This window comes from Gymnoscopelus microlampas (genome assembly GCF_963454915.1).
Source record: "Gymnoscopelus microlampas genome assembly, chromosome: 16".
NCBI lineage: Eukaryota > Metazoa > Chordata > Actinopteri > Myctophiformes > Myctophidae > Gymnoscopelus > Gymnoscopelus microlampas.
In genome coordinates this window covers 31,837,840-31,856,773 of record NC_139953.1, presented here as the reverse complement: position 1 = coordinate 31,856,773, position 18,934 = coordinate 31,837,840, and the positions used below count along the sequence as shown (strand labels likewise).

The 18,934-nt window shown below is 43.2% G+C and overlaps 1 protein-coding gene across 1 annotated transcript in view; it reads left to right on the top strand.

Annotated features, from left to right (window-relative positions):
* lama2 (laminin, alpha 2) overlaps positions 1-18,934 on the top strand; it is a 278,412-nt gene that overhangs the window by 236,539 nt on the left and 22,939 nt on the right. The window contains exons 49-60 of the mRNA XM_084082844.1: positions 1,448-1,602; positions 1,885-2,028; positions 4,420-4,553; positions 7,040-7,199; positions 8,153-8,277; positions 8,566-8,728; positions 9,115-9,259; positions 11,359-11,497; positions 12,565-12,576; positions 13,472-13,592; positions 15,818-15,979; positions 17,218-17,271. Coding sequence (XP_083938970.1) covers positions 1,448-1,602; positions 1,885-2,028; positions 4,420-4,553; positions 7,040-7,199; positions 8,153-8,277; positions 8,566-8,728; positions 9,115-9,259; positions 11,359-11,497; positions 12,565-12,576; positions 13,472-13,592; positions 15,818-15,979; positions 17,218-17,271 — 1,514 coding nt within the window. The remainder of the gene's footprint in view (positions 1-1,447; positions 1,603-1,884; positions 2,029-4,419; positions 4,554-7,039; positions 7,200-8,152; positions 8,278-8,565; positions 8,729-9,114; positions 9,260-11,358; positions 11,498-12,564; positions 12,577-13,471; positions 13,593-15,817; positions 15,980-17,217; positions 17,272-18,934) is intronic.

The window sequence follows — 18,934 nt, the reverse complement described above, 5'->3', positions numbered from 1 at the left end:
GCTAATTCTTCTCTTTATAGTCTTCTTACCTTCAATATGAAGTTAGGGCTGGGCGATATGATTTCAAATAAATATCAAATATTATTTCAACTTTTGTCTCGATTACAATTAATTAACGATTACTTACAAAAAAAGTGAAAATAGATCTGCAAGCGTACAATGCTTTGCGATGTAACGCATTGTGAGCTCGTAGATCTATTTTCACACCATTTTTGTATGCCACCATTGTACAACAAAGTATTATACCGGGTTAAGTCTCTAAATCAGACTAATTGATTATATAAAAAATGTATCTCTTTGAATAGAAGAGATTAAGCTAGATTAACCACTTAAACCCCAGCATCTGTATTGTGGGGAACGTTTTCGCTGAAAATAGCTAAATAATATAAAAATAGATCGACCGGCTATTTTCAGCGAAATATTTCCCCTCAATAACAGAAAAGAGAAAAGAAAAAAACTAGTATAGAGCCCTGAGGGACTCCGCTCAACCATATGGGGTTTAAGTGGTTAATGAGACTAATTGATTATTTAAAAAAATCTCTTGGAATATTTTTCCAAGAGATTAAGCAAGATTAAGTCAGGTATTGGTTCTAAATATGAGTTTCGACAATTAATTGTCTGTTAATTGCCCAGCCCTGGTATGTAGTGGTTCTCTCATTACCTTCCATAGCTGTTTCTATTTTTATTTCTATGCTTTTATTTCCCTGCATGACAGCTCTGCATAGCATAGCATGGAGCACAATGCTTCATTCCACAGTTAACACTAATGGCTCAGCTCTACAGTAGCTCTCTGCTTCCATTGTTCTCTCCCATCTTCTCCACTTTAGAGCTTTTCCTGCTGCTGCTATTGTGGTGATTTGGCTTCTTCACTCTCTCAGCATTAATCAGTGGTGTACACTGCAAAATCCTGAGTTCAAATCCAACTCTGAACGTGTAAAAATGTATAAAATAAGAAAGGGCCTGAAGTGTGTTTGGGTTGGTAATTGTGGCAATTGTGTATTAGCAGAATTCAGAGGATTTTTTTGCCTATTGCAAAATAAGAGCTATAAAATTGGAATTGCGAGATTTTCTTTTTAAAAAACTATTACATTCAGTGATGAAAATGGTCTTCTTTAGCCACATGAACCCCAGCATCTTGATTCTGGGGTGAACATTAACCAAAAATAGCCAATCTACAAACTCAAATGTGCCACGTTGCGATGCACACTGTGAGCTTGTAGATCAACTACTTTTTGGCGAAGAGATTTGGTGTAGACTGAAAAAAAGTGGTCCAAGTACAGAGCCAACTGAGGTCCAGTTTACTAAATCGAGAGGTCGACTACAGGTACATTTCTAGAGTTATACTGTATGAACACTCAGGGTTTTGCTGTGTAGTAACAAACAGACCTATACTGTATACTGTACCTGTACTGTACGTGCATTCTACCTGTGTTTTGTCTCGCCGCAGTTCATGCAGCTGGAGCAAAGGTCAAGGATCTGGAGGATGAAGCTGATAGGCTGTTGGAGAAGCTGCAGCCAATCAAAATGCTGCAGGACAACTTGAGGCGCAACATCTCCCAGATCAAGGAACTGATCAACCAAGCTAGGAAACAGGCTAATTCGGTAAGATTGACAGTACACAGGTTGCTCTGCCAATTAGTCAATAGCAGTGGAAAGATACAATAGAAACCCTGACGGCCAATCAAAATCCAATCCGAATGTACAGGGTGTAACGTTCAGAACAGAACATTAGCGTTCATGTGGATGCTCTCACATCAGTAGTGTTATATTTGACTTTATAGTCATCATCTTTCTATGATGCAAAGTTGGATTATACCACTGTATACATGTACAGTACGTAATCCACCTTTTCTCTTTCTCTCTCTCTCTCTCTCTCTCTCTCAGATCAAAGTGTCGGTGGCGTCGGGGGGTGACTGTCTCCGTAGCTACCGTCCCGACATCAGGAAGGGTCGTTACAACACTATCGTCCTCCACGTTAAAACCACCACGGCTGACAACCTGCTGTTCTACCTGGGATCTGCTAAATACGTACGTATGGTATATAGACACTAACCACATGCTTATTGTGGTGAATTACTTATTTTCTATCAATTACACACCCCATGAAGCCTTGAATTCATGGAGGTTTTTTTTGTTTCTTGTTGCATTCCTGGTCTTCCGTTGAGAAATGTAGACCCTTGGTGAAAGGGCCTACTCTGTGTGGAGTTTGCATGTTCTCCCCGTGTCCCCTAGGGTAGGTATCCCTCACAAAAACATGCAGTAATCCAGGTCTCTATACTGCCTCCTCCTGGTCAGCCGGGGCGCCTGATGGAGGAGAAAGGAACTGGTTGGAATAACGTGTTCCTTCCACGCACTACGTGCATTGAAGGAGGCATGAGTTCGGCTCTATGGCCTCGCTGGCTGAGGGAGTGTAGCGCACAGGATTACTTAGACAATTGGCACTGGGTGAAAAAATGGGTTACAAAATCGTGGGATCAAATATTTAAGAAAAAAAAAAAGAAGAAATGTAGACCTTAGTGTCTGGCAGGACATCGACTGGTTGACAAGGCGCTGCCTGAAGCACAATATGAATTCAATTTCAATTCAAAGGAGCTTTATTGTCATGAGAAAAACAGAGCTAGTGTCACATTGCAACTTAGAAATATTAGCTTACAAAACCACCAAACTGTCAAATTGCTGTTAGACATAGTTACAGTATATATACATAGGCATTTATAATGTATGCAAGACTAGCTTGGTATAAAGCTTTTAGACGTTTTTGGGGGATTTTGCAGTCAATTCCTCCCCTCGTCAAGTGGGGATTGCCTTTTGCCAGAGCGGTTAGAAATGTGGTATCTCATGCGGAAAAGTTACGAATTGAAGCCTTCAATTTACACAGAACTTGGCTCTGCTGTAGCCAAGCCAAGTTGTAACCATGGTTGTAGCTCTGATCCAACCTGGCCAAAGTTCCTGTATCCTTGGCTGTGGTGGGGGGGTGGGGAGAGGAGGGGGGTTATTGCTGACAGACCAGAAAACAGGTCCAACACTTTGTTTTATTTCACCGGCGTTTCATATTAGAAGATTAATCTTATTTATTATGATGTTGAGCACGCTGCACACTGTGTAGCATTCATCATACTTTAAATGTTTGGCTCCCAAACTGTGCACACACGCGCACGTGCACACACACACACACACACACACACACACACACACAGTACTGTATAATATGTAGGATTCCAGTATTGAACTACAGTAAATAGGCTAACAGAATGTTTTCTGTGACGCGAAGATAATTAATATGTCTTTGCGCTTTTGTACTTATGCACACACACACACACACACACACACACACACACACACACACACACACACACACACCCACACCCACACACACACACACACACAGCAATTACAACTGATCAAACTAAACGCAACATATCTAAACCACTTTAACGAACTGCAGCACTGACAACACTGTGTGTGTGTGTGTGTGTGTGTGTGTGTGTGTGTGTGTGTGTGTGTGTGTGTGTGTGTGTGTGTGTGTGTGTGTGTGTGTGTGTGTGTGTGTGTGTGTGTGTGTGTGTGTGCATCAGCACGTCAGGCGTGCATGTCCTAGCAAACAGCGGCAATTAACAGCAAGTTTATGTTGCTCTCTGCTTTGGTCTGATTTCCCCTGAGAAATCACTGTTCTGCTCCATTTGACTGGGAGTTTTCATATGTGTGTGTGTGTGTGTGTGTTTGTGTGTGTGAGAGAGACTCTCTCTAATACAGTCTAATAGTGTATAATGCTATGTAAATAAAAATGATGTTTGTGTGTGCGTGCATGTCTTTAAAGTGTCTCTAATAGGGCCTAGTACCATCTGAATAATAATGATGCTGTCCTCTGATCTGTGATCTTTGCTAATGAATTATCTCCATTACCACGCACCACGAGTTCTGTGTGTGTGTGTGTGTGTGTGTGTGTGTGTGTGTGTGTGTGTGTGTGTGTGTGTGTGTGTGTGTGTGTGTGTGTGTGTGTGTGTGTGTGTGTGTGTGTGTGTGTGTGTGTGTGTGTGTGTGTGTGTGTGTGTGTGTGTGTGTGTGCGTGCGTGCGTGCGTGCGTGCGTGCGCACACGTCCACCATATGGATGGCATCCAGATGAGAACATATGTTCTAATTGCGCTCACACATTTTTCTTTTTCACTCATACATACATAATTATAAGTCGAACATATAGCTGAATATTATGAAAACCCACTCAACCCACACAAGTTTCCTCGTTTCCTTGAATGAAATAAATGAAACCATGTCTTCCTGAATGATGCTTGATCTTACTCTGCCCCTTTAAGTAATTCAAATGAAATGCAAAATGGTATGTGTAAGTGAACCTGGAACCATGAATGTTTGCTGAAGTTTTAAATGACTCTCCCTCCTCTCTGTGTCTGTGTTTGTCTCAGGTTGATTTCCTAGCGCTGGAGATGCGTAAGGGCAAAGTGAGTTTCCTGTGGGACGTTGGTTCCGGCGTTGGCAGGGTTGAATACCCCCACCTCACCATCCATGACGGCACCTGGCACAGAATAGAGGCCTCTCGGTGAGAAGCATGTATTACACAGCAAGTGCTGGGTTATGTTTATTTTATTTTATATGGACAATCACAATTATACATTGGACAACCCAGATGCATTGTTTGAGTGTTATAGCACTAATTAGTGCTAATTCTCAACACCTGTCCACAGGAGGCTCTTCTAAATAGAATTACACTAATCTAAAAAACAATCAAATACAAGGAATTAAACATTATAATCAAATAAACAAAAGAAACATAACCATTCCAATAACCAGTCAGAATCTATTCATGGGAGCACTGTTTAACCATGATTTGAGTCCACGTTTCCATCAGACTCAAGTTGTAGATCCGTGCAGCTCCCCAGCTAAATGATCATTAGGAACCAAATGGACCGTTATGGGTCTGTAGCTCTGAGAGTGTACAAATGGAACCAAATGGACCCGTAAGTAAAATTAACAATGAGGATTTTACAGCGTAGATTGATGTCCCAAAGGTAATACAATGATATCCAATGTGGATTTGTGGAGGCGTAGACTAATGCATACTGTATAAAACTGCAGGTCCTCATAATCAAAAAGATTGAGAACGACGGATGGAAACCATAGCATCTCATAGAGGACACAAACAGCACTCACGCTCTAATCCCGCGAGACTTTCCCTCTCTCTAAACATTGCTGTTTCAGCGTATTGCTTAGTTTAGTAAATATCCAAGGAGTGAAACTCATTTAGCTTTGATGCCACTATTTCATATATGTTCACAATCAATCGTGTGAGTGTTAAGGTCCTTACACACCGGGGCGATTTTTTCGTGCGAATAATGTTTTGTTTTTTTTAAACCTTAAAAGTCAATGGCTCCGTACATGGAGCGAAAAAGCGAATCGAAAAATCGTCTTTTAATTATTCGGAACGAGTCCGAATTTTGCGTATATTCGCTATATTCGCCGGTATGTAAGGACCTTTACTGTACATCAACTGGCTCGTGCCTGGTGGCAGAGAGGTGACAGGCGAACGCAACATTGTAACCTAAACAGCAACAGTAACTAATCACCCACCCCAGTGACTGGCTGGCTTAATCTATTAAGACCGCATCTGTGTTAAGAACGCATCTGTGTCATTTTAAGATTTCTTTGGCTATTCAAAAAATAGCAGATATACAATTTCATAGCGCGGCTATGAGACTGTAGATCGGCATTTTTTTTTTAAATCGTGGAAAATGTTGCAAATTGTTGAATATATTTACCATTTTTTGGAGGTTCTACAAATGTCTTCTAAATCCTAACCGCTTTTTGGGAAAAAAACGTATGTTGCTTTAATCAGTGGTTCTCAAACTTGGACCCCCAAAATGATATGTATTTGGCCCCCATCTCAAAATATTTTGTTCTAGGGACCCCCCCCACCACGCAAAGATTTGAGTTACAAATGTTAGCTTTAAAAAATATGTATTCAAAGATTTGCACTCATTTTTATGATTTTTCAAAAATAGCCCAAAGAAATCTTAAAATGACACACAGATGCGTTCCCGGTCTTAATGGGTTAACCCCTAGGACACGATTTCATTCACGTCCTGAAGAAAGCATATAAGCAGCAACACATGCAGCATTGTAGAGAAAATATGGGCACATCAGTTCACCAGGGAAATTACCGGTTTGTTGACAACCTCATCAGCCATTACCATGCAGCATCATCACATTCACTGCACACATGTCGCACACACATGCGCGAGCGCACGCATGCACACATGCACACATGCACGCACTCAGGAATGTACGCACGCGCAAACACGTTTGTATTACTATACTTGTGAGCACATCAACATTTTAGGATGTACATTTTACAAATGCGACTGCGAAGCCTTGTAAGCTCGTAGATCGTGCAACAAAGTACAGTACAAACAACTCCAACCCCAACATCTAAACCTAAACTCTAAATGTCTAATTCTAATCCTAACCCCAACCTGAATCTTTTCTGAACTGTAAACCTCCTTACTCCTTACACCTTACACGTATTTATTTGCACGATTCGCCTTCATTCAAACACTCATTTGTGTCCTGAGTTCTGTGTGGATACACAGAACGCCAACATTACTGTACATGCCGATAAAGTGGTGTAATTATTTTATTTTTTTACCCATTAAGACCTGAGGCCAATTTTACATATGGCTTCTAAACCAGTAGTTCTCAAACCCTTTCAAACACTTTCAAGATTTTTCAAAAATAGCACATGTACGCTGTGAGCTTGTATATATTCTTTTTTTTTAATAGCCAACGCTATTCAATGCCGGTTTTAATGGGTTTAAAACAAGGTTGACATTTCACAGCTAACGCACACGCACGCAAGCGCGCGCGCACACACACACACACACACACACACACACACACACACACACACACACACACACACACACACACACACACACACACACACACACACACACACACACACACATACTCTCTAACCATTATGTTTGCCTTTTTCTCCCTCGCTCCCTCCCTCTCTCTCTGTCTATTTAGTAATGGATTGAACGGTACCATATCAGTGTACCCATTAGAAGGTCCCAAGGCTGGCATGATGCCAACCCCTGCCAGCGCCAATTCGCCCTCTGCGTTCACCATCCTGGATGTGGACCAGAATGCCTACCTGTTTGTGGGAGGAATCCTGGGAAGTGTCAAGGTCTGTCTGTCTGTGTGTCTGTCTGTGTGTCTGCCTGTCTGTCTGTCTGTCTGTCTGTCTGTCTGTCTGTCTGTCTGTCTGTCTGTCTGTCTGTCTGTCTGTCTGGTCTGCAGTGGTGTAAAAGGTACTCACAGTTTTTTAGCTGACACTGTTATCCAGAGTGACTGACAAAGTGCAAGGTGGGAGTAAACAGGGTGAATGGTGGAGCAGTGGTCAGGCAATTAGCATGTGAGAACAGCTAGGTGCTACAATGTAACTACACAGTTATATCCTCCGTTTTAACAGAACTGAGAGTGTACAAAATGTAACCAAATGGAACAGTAAGCAGTAAACAATGTACTGTACCTAGCATCTGTCTAAATCAGAGGTGTTGGGCAGCCTTTTTGGGCAGATGATCACTTTAGCCGTGAAGTGAAGTGAACACCCAGTGCCAGACAGTGAAAACCACCATTGCTTTTACGTCTTATTAGGGCTGTTAATTAGAATGATAGAAGCATAGAATAAGTCAATCATTTCACAGTTCACACACATGTATTTTCTCTTTTTGTCCTATGGCAAAGTACAGTATATAGCCGCTCAAGTGGTTAATAATAGAACCTAACAAAGTCTATAATATGAAAGGAATGATAAAGGGAGCATACATTTGGCTTGATCGTGACTGTGTCGGATGTCATATCTTAACATCTTAGCTCATTTACCTATTCATGCACTGCAAGCTGTCGCTCTTTCTTTTTTCTTTCTTTCATTATTTTCCCCTCGATATCTAATCTCTCATTCCCATTCTTTACCTGTCTCTCTGCCTCTCTGTCTCTGTGTGTGTGTGTGTGTGTGTGTGTGTGTGTGTGTGTGTGTGTGTGTGTGTGTGTGTGTGTGTGTGTGTGTGTGTGTGTGTGTGTGTGTGTGTGTGTGTGTGTGTGTGTGTGTGTGCGTGCGCGTGCGTGCGCGTGTTGTAGAAAGCCGAAGCGGTGAAGACCACTACATTCACAGGCTGTATGGGAGAGACCTTCCTGGACAAGAAGCCCATTGGCCTGTGGAACTACAGGGACAGAGAGGGAGACTGCAAGGGCTGCGTGGTCAGGTACTAGACGCGTCCCGCACACACATCTTTCAAGATTTTTTGGGGAAAATAGCAGATCTACAAGCTCACAACGTGTCGCACCGCGACACGTTGTGAGCTTGTAGATCGGCTATTTTTTATGCTATTGTGGTTCATTTAGCTGGGGACCCCCTGGAATCCCCTCAAGGACCCCTTAGGGTCCACAGACCCCACTTTGAGGACCATTGACCTAGAATACGTCCAACCATGTCTCCCTGTCTCTGTGTGTGTGTGTGTGTGTGTGTGTGTGTGTGTGTGTGTGTGTCTCAGCCCGCAGCGCTCAGAGAGCGAGGGCACGGTGCAGCTGGATGGGGAGGGCTACGCGGCGGTGGCCCGGCCCACCAGGTGGAACCCCAACGTGTCCAGTGTCACCTTCAAGTTCCGCTCCTACAACTCAGACGCCCTGCTCATGTACCTGGCTACCGACGATATGGTACAACACACACGCACACAAGCACACACACACACACACACACACACACACACACACACACACACACACACACACACACACACAGCACACACACACACACACACACACACACACACACACACACACACACACACACACAGATGCACAGATGCACTCATGCAAACATAGATAACGCTCTCTCTCTCTCTGTCTGTCTCCCTGACTGTCTTGCCCTCTCCTTCCATCCTTGTGTGTGTGTGTGTGTGTGTGTGTGTGTGTGTGTGTGTGTGTGTGTGTGTGTGTGTGTGTGTGTGTGTGTGTGTGTGTGTGTGTGTGTGTGTGTGTGTGTGTGTGTGTGTGTGTGTGCGTGCGTGCGTGCGTGCGTGCGTGCGTGCGTGCGTGCGTAGAAGGACTTCATGTCTCTGGAGCTCTCAGAGGGCAAGGTGAAGGTGAACTTTGACCTGGGCTCAGGCGTGGCCACTGCCACCTCGTCCAGCCGCCACAACGACGGCCGCTGGAAGTCCCTCACCATGTCCAGGAACAAGAAGCAAGGTACCGTACACACACGCCCCCAAAGTGATATGTACTAGGCCGCGGAACATGTTTCTGAAAGAACTTTGTGTTGCTATATCAGTGGTTCTCAAACGTTTTCATCCGAATAACGTTGTTATTTGCCATTAAAACGTTTTAATTGCATCTTTTTCAGTGCGTTGGGCCCTCGTTTGGTCTTGTCCTACGCACCTGTCACATTTGTAGGTGTGCAAGAGACTTGCTTTTTATGTCAAGGACCCCCAAAATGATATGCATTTGGCCGCGGACACCCATCTCAAAATATTTTGTTCCAGGGACCTGCAGAAGCAAAAATTGGAGTAAAACATGTTCGCTTTAAAAAATATATACATTCAAAGATTTGCAAATTTTCAAGATGTTTTCAAGATGTTTAAAAAATAACTCAAAAATAGATTTACAAGTATATCTGCTATTTTTGAATAGCCAACCAATGTGCTATAATGTGCTGGAAAAAACAGGAAATATAATGATTTCCTGGTTTTAATGGGTTAAAATATTTTAACAGGGACCCCCATGAGAGAGGATTTGCCAACACTTTACACAACTTCACACAACACACACTGCAAGAGAAGCCATTAGAGCTAAGCGGTGTTATTCGACAACCCCTTTAGCTGTGACATAATCACGATACACCGTAGCATAACACAAATATGGCAATATGAAAATTATAGATGCATCCCAATTAAAACTGTTATTAATTAAGTAATAATACTCGAGAGGGAGTGCTAAGCTGCGAGGCATTGGCATCGGTGGGCTCCAATATCACTCACTGGGTAGCCTGACCTTGAGTGTGGTATTGTGGTTATTCTACAGTTTCATTATTAATATTAGGGCTGCAACTATAGGTTTTTTTCTTAGCAACTAGTCTAATTAGTGCAATCTACTATTTTCAAAACAAATTTTAAATGTTTAAACACTATAATTTTGACATGCCCAAAATATGAATTGATTACTAATAGGTTGTTTTATTAAAGATAGGGTAAGTGATATATAAATATATGTAAATATTACTTTTTTTGTTAAAAGGTTAAAGTACTATATTCTGATAGTAATCATTGCTACATAGCGTTTGTTCGGTCACATTTGGTCTCTCCAGCTCTTTAGTAAACATAATATAGTACATTTTCAGGTAGGTGAATCAGGAGAGAGCACTGAAAATGCATTTTCTGTTTAATTAAGAGCTGGAGAGACATGGGAGACTCCTTTTACTGAACAAACACTCTATAGCAATGAGTACTATCAGAATATAGAGCTATTTAACATTTATTTTAACCAAAGTAAATCACTTACCCTACCTTTAAGTTATCTATTATTATTTTTTTTTTTATAATCGACTGAATCTGATTGTTCGATTAACTGTTGCACCCCATATCAATATTTAGGATTGGATGACAAGACACTTATTAGCAAGCACTTAGAAACAAGCTTATTAGGTTCCACGGCGCACTTGTGTGTGTGTGTGTGTGTGTGTGTGTGTGTGTGTGTGTGTGTGTGTGTGTGTGTGTGTGTGTGTGTGTGTGTGTGTGTGTGTGTGTGTGCGTGCGTGCGTGCGTGCGTGCGTGCGTGCGTGCGTGCGTGCGTGCGTGCGTGCGTGCGTGTGTGTGCGCGTGTGTGCGTGCGTGTGTGTATAATGACTCAGGTCATTAAGTACCAACCACTCCTACATACCATCTCAGAGCTAGGTTACACGTGCAGACTATTTGTGTTTATGTTTGGCAGCCTTCCCACAGTCTGATTGTTAGAGGGTTTCAACAACACGGGATGCCCAAAAAGAAGGCAAAAAGGCTGTCAAAGTATTGTGCTATCTCTGCTATAATTGGCAGCCGCCATACTGTATAATGGCAGAGACGCTTGCTACCTACTGTATACCCATAGAGTACTGAGTGACATGAAGACATTATGCCATCATTTTGTGGATGTAACCTTACCGCACCTATAATATCTGTGTCCTCGTATGCTCTCCTTTATGAATACATTGTTTGTGTGTGTGTGTGTGTGTGTGTGTGTGTGTGTGTGTGTGTGTGTGTGTGTGTGTGTGTGTGTGTGTGTGTGTGTGTGTGTGTGTGTGTGTGTGTCCACAGCCACGGTGTCCATAGTGGACGTAGACAACAGCGTGGAGGAGAAGGTGGTGGCCACCTCACAGGGTTCTGCCACCGGCCTCAACCTGAAGGAGAACCAGAGGATATACTTTGGAGGCCTGCCGACCGTCGGAAACTATAGGTACACATACACACACCATTGGTGTTTTTTCATAAATGAACGCCCTACTTGATCATACTACAGCGTCACACAAAAGCATCAAAAGTAACAGATCTACAAGCTCGAAACGCGGCGCGAAGCGACGCGTTTCGAGCTTGTAGATCTGCTACTTTTGATGCTTTTGAATTTGAATCCAGAAAAGTAACAGTATGAGGTTATGAGGTTTCCACCCGACAGAGACGATATGCATTACTTTCTCTGTTTTGTGAATTCAGATTCAAGCAAATGAAGCAGAATCATTTTAATTACACTATTTTGAAAATGCTCAAGTATACGTTTTTGTATTTTTCTAATAGGTACTCAGTAGTAGCACTACTGTACATGAAAATCTACTCACGTACAGTAACTGTACTTTTGGGGACTTTTGGCTGAAGCGACTTTCAGTACTCAGAAAAGCGCTATATAAATAGTTTGTAAATATATTATTATTATTATTATTAACACATCCACCGCCAGAGGTTAATCTCATAATGTACTCACCAGTGCCAAGGTTTTATTGTTGTTTTTTGTTTTTTTCACGTCGCCATAGACCCCGTTAAAATCCTTAAGAATGCGCGATGCACTGTTTGTAAACATCGTGCACATGTCCCTGTGTCTACCAGTGCAGACCACGTGTCAAACGGGGCATCCGTGTTGTAGTTAGAACGGTTTGTGTTAAACAGTGATGACCGAGGAGAAAAAACTACAAGGGAGAAAAAGGAGTTTTAGTGTGCGCTTTAGAATGGAGGCCGACGGGAACGGCAAAACCGGATCGCAAATAGTTCCGTTTCCGGTGGTGTTACACTGAAAATGGTCCGTGTCGAAAATTGGAAAAAAAAAAAAATCGAAAAAAAGGAAAAAGCACCCGGACCGTAGCACTACGGTCTCGGCGCTTAACAGTTGGATTTAATTGACCGTAGGACTACGTTCTTGGCGTTTAATGTGTTAATGTTGGTGAATACGCCACAGCCACAGGTTGTTGAGTTAGTTGTTTGTCAAAATGATGTGCGTGCGTCTAATACTGTACCATTATGTTTTTATCTCTACAGCATGCAAGCCAGGTAAACAAAACCTGTTAATTAACAGTGCTAAATGCTAATTAAGCACAATTAGAGACTCTAGTTTTCACATTTTATTATTTTCACTCAACTGCATATCACCTGCTGCATGCGGCTAGCCACGCTGACTGTGTGTGTGTGTGTGTGTGTGTGTGTGTGTGTGTGTGTGTGTGTGTGTGTGTGTGTGTGTGTGTGTGTGTGTGTGTGTGTGTGTGTGTGTTTAAGAAAGAGATCAGAGAGGAAGTATTGTGTGTGTGTGTGCTAATGTGTTTCTTTATCAGTGTTGTCCCACGCAGGCTTATATGCTGTTTTTGAATGGCAGCTTGAAATCACATTATTATTATTTTTGGTGGAATTTGACATTTTGTCCATGTAACTCAAGACATCCACTTTTGAAGTGGAGTTTTCAGGATGTGAAGTTTACAGAGCAATGCTCTAACTTGGGCACTGTGCAGTTTTTATGCAACTTCCAAAACAGTTGGCTAAACTTAATGGATTCATTCATTGGCCCAGGGAGTTGCCTCCAGTGTTCCCATACTTGATCTTTTCGTTTCGGTCACTCTATTTACAAAGCAATGGACAAAATGTTAGATTCTGTTGATTTCTTATTATTTAAATGTGAAAGTGTACAAATAGAGCCAAATGGAGCCTTATACGTGTCCATTTGGTTCCATTTGTACACTCACATTTAAAGTCAGAGTTAAATTAACACTGAAGATTGTTGTGTGTAGCCCTGATCCTAGCCAATCCTAGTGTGCTTCGGGTGTAGTTAATCATGTGTAGGCACCAATGCTTTACTGTTATTTCTTTACAGCGCTATTAAAATGTGCAATGTTACGCAATGCTGAAAAATCTAAAGGAAATGGAAGCAAAACTCTACTTTCTACTTATCTTCCAGGTCCGAGGTGATTCTGAAACGCTTTGCAGGCTGCCTGAGGGACATTGAGGTGTCCAGAACACCCTACAACCTCCTCAGTAGCTCTGACTACACTGGAGTTACTAAAGGATGCAATGTAGAGGTAAGACTGACCACCTGCCTAACTGTGTGTGTGTGTGTGTGTGTGTGTGTGTGTGTGTGTGTGTGTGTGTGTGTGTGTGTGTGTGTGTGTGTGTGTGTGTGTGTGTGTGTGTGTGTGTGTGTGTGTGTGTGTGTGTGTGTGTGTGTCTGTGTGTCTGTGCGTGTGAATACCAGATGAATATGTAATACATGTTTCTCTTTGGTCTGCCCGTGCCGGACCTCCTGTCTCTATCTTCCTTTCTGTTTGTCTCTCTCTTTCCTAATTTATGCTTCTTCGTGCGACGGTGTCGCCCCGCCCACAAAAAATAGCTGATCTACAAGCTCACAACGTGTCATAGACGTGACGCGTTGTGAGCCTGTAGATCAAGCTATTTTCGGTGCATGACAAGGTCTTATGACTAAGTATAAATCGAGCTCCTCTCTCCACCACACTACCAGTCTACTCCCTAACTACTTATCTTCCATCTCTGTCTCTGTCTCTGTCTCTGTCTCTGTCTCTCTCTGTCTCTCTCTCTCTCTCTCTCTCTCTCTCTTTATTTCCTATTCACTCGTTTATTGTTTCCGCCAGGCCGTAAGGCATGGCGAGAGAGTATGTTTTACCCTCCGTCCGTGTGTCCGTCCGTGTGTCCGTCCGTGTGTCCGTGTGTCCGTGTGTTACCACCAAATCTCCGGCACCATTGGCCCGGTCGCTGCGAAACTGTGCGCACACACTCCCTGGATGCCAATTCAGAACCTCTGCCTCAAATTTTTCACATGGGCCTGTTATAGCGCCACCAGGAGGCCGATTTGTGCAAAACCCATTTTTTCACATTATTCCTACAGTTTTTAACCAAACGTCATGCAAATCGGTACACAGTATCTCTATAGTCATGTGATCAACCCTGATCTGTCCGATTTCCCATATTCCATCCTTATTGGTTAAGGTTGCCATCCAAAGTTTGCAGGATTGGTCCGTTTTGAACAAACTGCCTCAAACCATGAACGCAGCGTGCGATTTCCGTGAAATTTCACACGCACATTCCCACTAGGCCGAGGAAGAAATGCCACCCTTTTCACATTGGCCTGTCATAGCGCCACCAGCAGGTCTAATTTAGCAAAACACATTTTTGGAACAAAATGCTTCAAATCATGAATGCAGTGTCCGATTGCCGTGAACGACCTAAGAATAAATGGCACCCTTTTCACATTGGCCTATTATAGCGCCACCAGGAGGCCACAATAACGTATCTGACCTGGTGGAGACCTGTGCTCCGAGGAGCACTTTATCTAGTTATTGAATCGTTTTGTGCAGAAAACTTTGGCTGAAGAGCAAGACAGAGAAATATAAAAAATTCAATAAAACAACGGAAGGTCAGAACTGTTGAAATCTAGTGCCTCTCCACTCACCTTGTGAGATTGAGACCATTTTTCATATTCAATAAACAAAACTGCACAGTTTCCTCTCTCTCTCTCTGTGCACACATAGACCTTTTATAAGCACAGGCACGCGCACGCACGCACGCACACACATACACACACACCCACACACACACACACACACACACACACACACACACACACACACACACTCAAGATTGTTTTTATTACATCCCATTATACAAGTATACAAGAGTTAAATCCTTGGGTATCTCTCTCTCTTTGTCACACGCACGCACGCACGCGCGCACGCGCGCACGCGCGCACGCGCGCACGCGCGCACGCGCGCACTCACGCACACACACACACACACACACACACAGTCACACACACACACACACACACACACACACACACACACACACACACACACACACACACACAGAGAGATGCACACGCACACAGTTTTATATTCACAGGTAAGGTTTGTTTATTTTAAAGTTTATTTTCTTAAGTAAAACTTTTTTAGAGTAGATTTCACACACAAAACTGAGTGTGTGTGTGTGTGTGTGTGTGTGTGTGCGTGCGTGCGTGTGTGTGTGTGTGTGTGTGCGTACGTTTGCTTTCATTTCTTGTGGAGGATAGAAGGCTTTACTGTGGTTACATATCGTCACTGTCGGGTGGAAACCTTGTATGTCCAAAACTGTTACTTATCAGTAAATGGGAAAAAATACCTGTGTTCCATTAGATCCAATGTTGTTATTATGTATTATCAAAACAGCGATAATCCAAGCTGCTTCTTTTTTTTATTATCCATAGAATTGACACACTGAAATATTCACGTTTAAAACCTCTCTCTGTCCCTTTCAGAACATCCACACTGTAAGTTTCACTAAGCCCGGTTACATGGAGCTGTCTGGCCTCTCATTGGCTGTTGCCTCGGAGATCAGCCTGTCGTTCAGCACTCTGACAGACACGGGGACCATTCTGATGGCGGTGGGCGGGACTTCCGCCAGCAGCATCATTCAGCAGGTGTGATATTTCACTTGATATGCTGTTTGTTTAGTGATTATAGTGCATTTTAAACAAAGCTTATAACACACTTTAATCACAATATCCATCATTGTGTTTGTGGAGCGCTTCCACAGCGCTCTCTGGTGGCAATGTTTGTATTCACAGTGGGAAGTGTTGAACGTGCCTGCCTGTTTACACAGTCAAATCCAGAGTGTCGACTTATCAATTTGTCACTGAGAGTGTGTACAAATAGAACAAAACGTACCTTAAGAAAACAACCGAAGGGGAAATGGCGGCATTACACAAGATGCAAGACGTTAAACTTTCTCTGATGGAAGGCTGGGGCCGAAAACGCGTTAGCCTGAGGAATAAAGAAATGTGCACTTGAGTCTAACGTCTTGTATCTTTATTTATGTAGTGTTGCTATTAACACTTTGGTTGTTTTCTTAAAGTATAATTTAGATAGGTAGCTGCAGCACAGCCCACGGCCAAGGAGGCGACTAGAGGAAGCGCACATGCTCCATGTCCTACAGAACAGAATGGACCCTTGCGTTCCATTCAGCTCCATTTTTACACTCTCAGAGTGAGATTGAGGATTTTACTGTATAGGCAGTGATCAAATGTGTGGTGGGGCAAGTTAGACCAACACTGGCTCAAGGTTATGTACATACACTGTTTATCATCATAGTTAGTTGGTCTGAAGAGATCTACTGTACTTTGCACATGGGGGGGCTGTGGTTATAATTATATTCCTAATGATGTGGGGTTGGAACAACTACCATGCAAGGTCACGCAAGTCCTTTCGTGTAAAAAAATCTCAAATTAACGTTCCCGTTCAAAATGTCCCCACAAATTTCTAATTACATTACAATTAATTACATCCCAGCATATGCACAGTACAATCCTCATTATTCATTTCATCCATGTTTGACTCTGACACTGTTCCATTTGGTTCCATATTTACCCTCTCAGAGTTAAATCAGTGTGTAGCCACTAATCCAGACACTGCACAAGAAGGGTAGCACCAGGGTTGCCATGGCCGTAAAGGGGAGTCTCACAGCCGGAAGCTACATGTTCTGAATTAACTGAGCTTCATTGATTCCCACATTCTGTAATCCCTTTTAAGCCATGGTGTTGTTATGAAGTGACATTTTCCCTCTTTTAATTTCCTAAAGTTGTACTTTGTGTAATCATGTTCCACTGTGGAGTCCCAGTGTTTGGTTATTGACATTTCTCTGAAACTCTACAACCCACAGTCACAGAGCACTAACCAGTTCAAACCCAAGAGGAGACGCAGGCAGTCTGGAGAGGTGGGTTCAAGACTCGCGCACGCACGCGCACACGCACACGCACACTCACACACGCACACATACTCTTTAATAAGTTTCCACGAGTGCATATTAATGAGATTTGCATTTCTTGACTGCTGGATTGATTGGATTGTCTTTTCTTCAAGACACAATGAACCACGTGCACACACACACACACACACACACACACACACACACACACACACACACACACACACACACACACACACACACGCATGCATGCATGCCTAAAGGCCTTCTCTCTACGTGAACGAAAGGTTTTCATAAGTGCATATGAATGAGATTTGAGATGATTGGATTGTCTTTGGGCCAAGACGCTTGGTGTGAGCCACTCACGCACACGCACACACACACACACACATACACACACACACACACACACACACACACACACACACACACACACACACACGTACTGTACGCACACACAAATAGATACAAACATACACACATAATTGGGTCCCTGCTGAACCCACTTAGCTACTGTCCCCTTTCACTGTTCCCCAAAACAACTCGGCTTTCGTGTGTGTGTGTGTGTGTGTGTGTGTGTGTGTGTGTGTGTGTGTGTGTGTGTGTCAGCGCAGATGCATGTCTGTATGCATGCATGGGAGGTAAATAGGAGGTGTATATAATATTGTAAAAATATGTGCCTTCCCGTATGTCTATATATATATATATATATACAGTACGTGTGTGTGTGTGTGTGTGTGTGTGTGTGTGTGTGTGTGTGTGTGTGTGTGTGTGTGTGTGTGTGTGTGTGTGTGTGTGTGTGTGTGTGTGTGTGTGTGTGTGAGGACAGAGGGTTACTTCTAGCTTATCCATCATCACTGATCGTCGCTTGCATAAATCTATTTTTACTAACTATGCTGGCAGGCATCGTTGGCAGGTGTATTCTATGTGTGTGTGAACGTGCGTGCGCACGTGTGTGTGTGTGTGTGTGTGTGTGTGTGTGTGCACGCGCGCGCACCCAAGCCTGCGTGTGTCTACTCGTTTGTGTGTATATGTGTGATGCTTTGTGTGGAGGGAGAGGGGAGAGAGAGAGAGAGAGAGAGAGAAAGAGGTTAAGCGAGGTTAAAAACACCATCATCTCAACTTGGCCCTGACTAATGGATGTTTTAGAGGGACAGAAATGGAGAGATAGAGAGGGGGGGTGGGTGGAAGGTAGAGAGAGAGAGAGAGAGGAAGACAAAGAGAGCAGTGGAAGAGGAGTTTTTTTGTGCAGAGAACAGAGGTGAATGGAAGGAGAGAGAGAGAGAAGAGAAAAGAAGAGAAAATCTGAGAGAGTGTAGGAGGAGAATCAGCTGAACAATATGGAGAGGGGGAGAGAAGAGGAGAGCGGGAAGAGAGTGGAATAGTAAATTGGAATTGAGAGGAGGAGAGTGGAATGGAGGGGAGCAGAGAAGAGAGAGAGAGAGTTGGTTGCATTTGAGAGAAGGGGTGAGAGGGGGAGAGAGAGAGAGAGAGAGAGGGGGGTAAGGACATAGGAAGGGAACAGAGAACAAAGGAGAGAAGGAAAAAAGGCAAACCGGAAAGAGGAGGGGAGAGGTAAAAGCGATAGAGAGCTAAAGAGTAAAGGGGACAGGAGGAGAGAAAAGAGAGGGAAGATGGATGACAGAGAAGAGAAAGGAGTGCGGAGGTGCAA